At 40.3% G+C, this 6,335-nt stretch overlaps 1 protein-coding gene and 1 long non-coding RNA gene across 3 annotated transcripts in view; one reads left to right on the top strand and one right to left on the bottom strand.

Moving 5' to 3' along the window:
- Positions 1 to 41: 41 nt before the first annotated feature.
- ACO1 (aconitase 1) overlaps positions 42 to 6,335 on the bottom strand; it is a 55,977-nt gene continuing 49,683 nt past the window's right edge. For both annotated transcript variants that reach the window (XM_033084723.2, XM_033084724.2), the window contains exons 16-21: positions 5,778 to 5,882; positions 4,209 to 4,351; positions 2,652 to 2,799; positions 2,127 to 2,249; positions 1,126 to 1,311; positions 42 to 364 (exon numbers count right to left, since the gene is read on the bottom strand). In XM_033084723.2, coding sequence (XP_032940614.1) covers positions 251 to 364; positions 1,126 to 1,311; positions 2,127 to 2,249; positions 2,652 to 2,799; positions 4,209 to 4,351; positions 5,778 to 5,882 — 819 coding nt within the window. In that variant the 3' untranslated portion in view covers positions 42 to 250. The remainder of the gene's footprint in view (positions 365 to 1,125; positions 1,312 to 2,126; positions 2,250 to 2,651; positions 2,800 to 4,208; positions 4,352 to 5,777; positions 5,883 to 6,335) is intronic.
- On the top strand, positions 2,808 to 4,349 carry LOC117010346. Its single transcript, XR_004420640.2, has 2 exons — positions 2,808 to 3,622; positions 4,179 to 4,349. It is a non-coding gene; the product is annotated as an uncharacterized LOC117010346 (long non-coding RNA).

Genomic DNA, 6,335 nt, shown 5'->3' with positions numbered 1-6,335 from the left:
TGTATTCTAAGGTAAGTCAAGCCAACTGCCATACAAAACAGTTAATAAATGCTGTTTATTTTATAGGGTTGTGTCCAGTTTCCTGGTACACAGAAAAATTCAGCACTGTAAACAAGCCTTCTAATACAATCCATGGAAAAAACTGTTCACGTTATGGTTCACACTTTGAAATGCAAGATTACTATAGTTTCATTGTGCTCAGAGGAAGCAGGCTTGTACCTGGACCTTTTTGCTTAATTTTTTTTTTTAATTAGGATGCCATTTTCCGGATCATGTAGTTCAGAATGCCGCCGTTGTGGAAGTAAGTGAGCTCCACATCAGTGTCAAATCTCATGATGGCATGAAAGGTTTTCCCAGTGTCCAGCTGTTAGGACAAATATGTTGCACATGTTACTTGATATCACAATAAAATAAGGTCAACTAGTAAAATACTAGTAAATCTACATAGTAAAATAAAGCTACTAGGGTAGTTTTGATATCTTAAAAAATTGTCGTAGGAAGCTAAAATGAACAGGCACCAGTACTTGTATCCACAGTAGACTACAGGAAGCTGCTTGAGAGGAAATGATTTAAAACAAACTACAACAAAAAGTATGAAGTCTCATTGCATTTGCTACTTCATTTATAACTGAGAAATTTATAGTGGACTTTGAGTGACTGGTCCAAAATACAGGATGGCTCTGTGTTAATTAAAACAGTTTGAGCATGCTGCTTTTATATCTTGTCATAGTAAATCATAGAATGGTTTGGGCTGGAAGGGACATTAAGGATTACCTAGTTCAAACTTCCACTGCCATGGGCAGGGAACATTCCATTAGAGAAGGTTGCTCAAAGCCTTGTCCAACCTGACCTTGAACCCTCCCAGGGAGAAGGAATTCACAGCTTCTCTGGGCAGTAGTTCCAGTGCCTCATCTCAAATTATTCCTTGTATCTAACATAATTCTACCTCCTTCAGTTTAATCCCTATTAGAATAACTGTTTTAATCTCCTTCACCATCTCAATTCTTCTCCCTATTTTAAACAAATCTGACTGCCATATGACATTCAGCATATGTTTTGAAGAAGTAATTAATTTTGAGTAAAATTACAGTGATTCAGAAAATTCAGCTCTTAGGTCTCTCTCACCTTAATCTGGACATTCATCTGTGGTTTTAGATTTTCAGGAATAATAATTGTGTAACGCTCCCGTCCAGTGAGTCCTAAAGTTCCTGCATCCTCTCCAGGTAAATACTGCAGAGGAATCACTCCCATTCCTACTAGGTTGCTTCGATGAATTCTCTCATAGCTTTCAGCAAGCACAGCCTTGACACCCTGGGAAACACACAACAGGTTTATTTATTTCATAGCTCAGAAAAGTCTATCTGTACTCACAAGAAGAAAATTGGTTTGTTTGTAGTCGCCTCCATTTAATTTACCAGCTACTGGTAGAGTCAGCAGGTCTGTCTGACAGCAAACTGTCCAAGATGACTAGTACATTAACTTTCACATCCTGCATCTACTTTAACACGTCTTACTCAGAGCACCACTAGTCATTTCCATAACTCTTCCTAATTCAGTGTTGCCCTCCTATAAGCACCAGTGTGCCGTTTAATTAATTTGAAAATTTTACATGTTAATACATTTAACACAAAAACTCTTTGCCAGAAAAAGACTCCAAAAACCTAGATGAACTTAAACACCAACTCTCTAAACTTCTTCTAATAATGCAAGAAAGCTTGAATCAGAGTTCTTGCTGTAAACAGTGTAAGACTGGACAGACAAGGAAAAAAACAGGTATTTCACATGTGGAATTCTATTTGGCTACCATGGTGAAGCCATGCTAAATTTAATTTTCACTGATACTCTTCTCTAACACTTTCTAGTTTCCTTGCTAAATGAGCTTAAGGATGCTGCTGAAAGCATCCTATGGTTTATGGGGTTATGGAAAGTGGAAGTAAAGAAACTGGCCTTTCTAGTGTGGATTTCTAGATGCAAATCAGTCAACCCTTCAGTTGGGACAAAGATCTTCAAAATAGTTCTTGCTACCAAAAGTGAGAAGAGCTACTTGGGATTTGGTAATAAGCTAGTCTTACTGACAAATTAATGAACTGTTAGTACTGTCCTCCTAGTTTACTGTAGCCACTCACCAAGAGGAATGGTCCTTTAGCAGCCCAGTCTCTGGAACTTCCTGCACCATATTCCTTCCCAGCCAGCACAATCAGAGGATGACCAGCCTGCTTGTATCTTTCTGCAGCATCAAACACGTCCAGCTGAAATAAAAATGCCGAATGCTTTATAAAGCTTTGTGCGAGTGGAAGCACAATTTCAGAGAAAGGAGGGGGAAAAAAAACGTCCCCACATAAACAATTGAAGTCCACAGCTTCCACCAAGCAGCACTTTAAGGACATGGACGATATAGCACTTCTAGTCTGATCTCACTGCCAAAAGAACCCTGCACCTTCCCCTGGTGCTTTTACAGTGGTTACACTCTCCACTGATATGCCTGAAAGCACCACATTGTATAGGTACACGTAACTGCTTCCCCTGAGTCAGCTCCTGCCCCCTCAATTAGCTTTACTTACAAGGTACTGAAGTAAATTGCCTAACCTGGTAAGAAGGAAAGCCAGCACTAACCCACTCTGTTGTCAGTTTTGAGCTGTATATGTACTTACAGTTTCCCCAGAAGGGAAATGGATCGTCTGAGGTCCTTGTTTATCAATAAACTTGTTGACTAAGCGAATGTTTGCAAATGTCCCTCTGGCCATGACAGCATCATTCCCTCTGCGGGAGCCATAAGAATTGAACTCTCGAGGAGTCAAGCTATTAAGGGAAAAGAAGAAAGGAAACTGTGTTGGACTTAGACTAAAAGCACTCTGTTCTAAAAAAAGAAAGTAATAAACTGGTGCTTCTGAGGCAGGTATGTATGTAGTTCCCACTCTGGCAGTAGCATCCAGTTGGCCAATACTTCTCCTTTGAGATGTTTTGAAGAAAAAGTAATTCATAAATAGCTACAGCTTGGTCAGAAAAAGCAGCTTTCATAATATTCTCAATTCTTGTCCCAAAAATAGTATCCGACAGTGATGCAAGGATATAATTCGAATTAAGTAGGAAGATGCAACACAAATTTTTTCTTAACAGCTGGTTCCTGAAGATCCTTATTATTTATACTACTATAACAAAAGAACTAGAACAAAGGCAGAGCACTGTGCTAAATATCTAAAAGGCAGCGAGAATCTCTGCTGCAAGTTAGAACTGTAGAAGAAAAATTTCACTTGCAAACAGAGGAGACACTCAAGCCTAACCAGCAAACAAAACATGCACTGGAATGGGACAGAAAATTAGACTGTTTGCATTGGACCATATCCAAACTGCAGCTATGACATTCAACATCTGTTTTGTAATGCATGTAGGACTACTCAGATTTCCAAGTAACTGATAGCAGGGGGTCAAGAGAGTCCACGGTAGCTGGTTTTCAGTATATTACACTGTTGTAATCCATTCTCTTTCTAAAATTACTAGGTCTAGAGAGTTGACTTTTTTTTTTATATCAGTGCTGCTGCTCAAAACACCACTGAAGTTGCAAGAAGGGGTAAATTACAGAATAAAAGCATTTTATCACCTGAAGTCTGAAGAGGTCAACTTGGTAAGTCCTAGTTTTGCCTTAAGCTGAACCCTAACTACTAAACTGTTAGTCTGGCCATAGAAAAAGATGAACATTTTACAGGAGTTTGGACTCCAGTCACAATAGATTTGCCAGTTATTGCAGCTGCATTGAAACCTAAACTTATGGATGTTCTGTAGTGCCTAAGAGTCCAGATACGTGAAATAGTTGCACATGCTCGAAGAAATGAATATAAAATCAATTTTTGGCACTAACAAAAATGGTCATTTTGCTTTGACAGGGAGACAAATTTTGATTCCCTTATTTATGAACAAATGTATAGGCTAATTTTTGCAGTAAGTCATCTTCTTCCCCTATTTCCATATAAAGGTCTTTAGTTCTATAGTGATAATAGATGTACTATTCTACTTCTTACATGTAGTGAGACTTGCTGAAGCAGGAGAAAGAGAAATGTTTTTCTTTCTTAATTTATATGTTGTCCAGGCAGGTATAAAGGTATAGAAGTGGATGTGAACAGACAGAAAGTATGCGTGCCTGTAATGCGGTATAGTAGCTATGGTTTGTTTTCTCTCCCCAGTGTATGGCAAGAACAAGAAGCAGTGCTTACCCTCTGCTGGTCAAATAACGGGCTGCAGGACTATTTCTTGCTATGTTCCCAGCTGGAGATATGTGGTCAGTTGTCACAGAATCCCCAAAACTCAATAGGACATAAGCGTCTTCTATTGTTTTTGGGGTCTGAAGAGCCAAAGTCTAAGCCATCATAAAGACAAACAAACAATTAATGTATGAAAAATAATTCCTTTACCTTTCTCAAAAAAGTGCAAATTGCAAAATAGAGTCTCCCTTTTTATACAAGTTAGGAGAAAGAAAAAACCTAACACTATTAAAAATGTTTATGTTTTTGAACAAATATCATCCCTGGTTGTCTGCCAGCAGGTTCATACATGAAGAAAATAGAGGAGACAAAAAAGCCCAGCCAGGGCTTTCTGTGATACACGAAAATCGAGGATTCCTAAACATGTGCATGCATTATAATCTCTATTTACTTTTAAATGGCACTGAATTAGCAAATCAAACCCTGAACTATTTGGTGCAACATGCAAGCAGGCATTTAATTTCCTGTTATTTTTCTTCACTTGCTTTGTGACTATTTAGAAGTACAGTAATTTCATGACCATAAGGTGCACCCGACTATAAGACGCACCTCCGGGAGCCGACAAATTTCGCAACTCTGTACATTATATAAGGCACACCGGACTATAAGACGCACTTTTTTTTTTGCAGCGAGGACCTGCGCCACATGCAACAACATAACGAATTAGTAACGGAATCCCGTGATCGTGGAGTTTACTGGCAGGTGCTCAATTTGCAAACATTTTTTACAGATTGGCATAGGCTTTCAAAGGCAGCCCCAGGCGCCCTCCCTGTGCAGTGGGCCCTGGCACTCCCGCCCACCCGCGGTGCCAGCTGGCGCAGCTCGGTGCAGCCGCAGGGCCGCCTCCCCCTTGCGGCTCTGTGCTGCCGCTGTGCTGTTCCCCCTCACGGTTCCATGGAGTTGCCGTGCCATTCCCTCACTCAGCTCGGCGCTCCTGCCGTGCCACCTGTCCCTTGCTCGGCTCGGGGCTCCTTGTCGCCTGTCCCTCGCTCGGCTTGGCGCTCCTGCCACTGCCCCAATGCCGGCGGCTTTCCCCCCCATGCCCGGGCTGCTCCGCCACCACCAGCTTTCCCCCCGCGCCGGCGCTGGCCCGATGCCGCCGCCGGGCAGGGTCTGCTCGGTTCGGGACTGTTGCGGGCTCGCACTTCCAGGTTGGCAAATTTCGCAACTTTGGCCATTATATAAGGCGCACCGGACTATAAGGCGCACTTCTGGGTTCAGAGGAATATTTTAGTCAAAAGGGTGCGCCTTATAGTCGTGAAATTACTGTATTTCAACTTAAAAGGAAAAGGAGACTTTTCAAGAGCCCTGAAGTGAAAGGGAATGGTTACAATTTTGAGTTTCACTCATGCTTTTGTATTAAAATGAACACGATAGTGCAATGCTAACATTTAAGAACCAAGATTTCAATTGATTTTTATGAATCCTCTCAGGCCCCTTGAAGTGGCTTTGCTTCACCTTCAGTATGAGTCAAGATCACTGCACACTTTAGCTTGATTCAAAGGGAAAGCACATACATACCAGACCATCAAAGAATGGAGGAGACTTGATATAAGTAGACTTGGGATTCCAAGTATACAGTTTATCTGTAGGAGCATCTAAGGCATTCCAAGCTTTGTTTACTGTCTGAAAAACACACAAAATCCTTTCACTGATTTCTAAGTTTTCAGAAGCAACATAAATTACTTCAGAATCCAGGCAGAATTACAAATTTGACTTTAGCAATAGCCTCATGTATTTCTTAGAGCACTTTGGAAAATGCACGTAACAATCAACATTACGTTTGGGGGTGGTTTTTTAAAAAGATTAATTAAAAGATTAAAAGATTTAGGAAAATCCTTGGTTCAATACAAAAGAAGAGACATTCATCATATTTTCTGAGAATAACCTGTATTATGCACACAGGTAACACTTCATAATTTTCTATTGTATTTGTAATCTCAAGAAATTTCCCTAACATAAAAACCATATGAATATTTTGTTTCAACACTTGAGAAAGATTTGCAGGAAGACATTACCAAGTACAAGTCTTTTTTATGGTACCATTCCTACCAGTTAATGTAAACTAATTTTATATCA

Source organism: Catharus ustulatus, chromosome Z (assembly GCF_009819885.2).
Source record: "Catharus ustulatus isolate bCatUst1 chromosome Z, bCatUst1.pri.v2, whole genome shotgun sequence".
In the NCBI taxonomy this organism is placed as follows: domain Eukaryota; kingdom Metazoa; phylum Chordata; class Aves; order Passeriformes; family Turdidae; genus Catharus; species Catharus ustulatus.
Note: the sequence above shows the minus strand (reverse complement) of the source record. Positions and strands in the feature narration are given on the sequence as shown.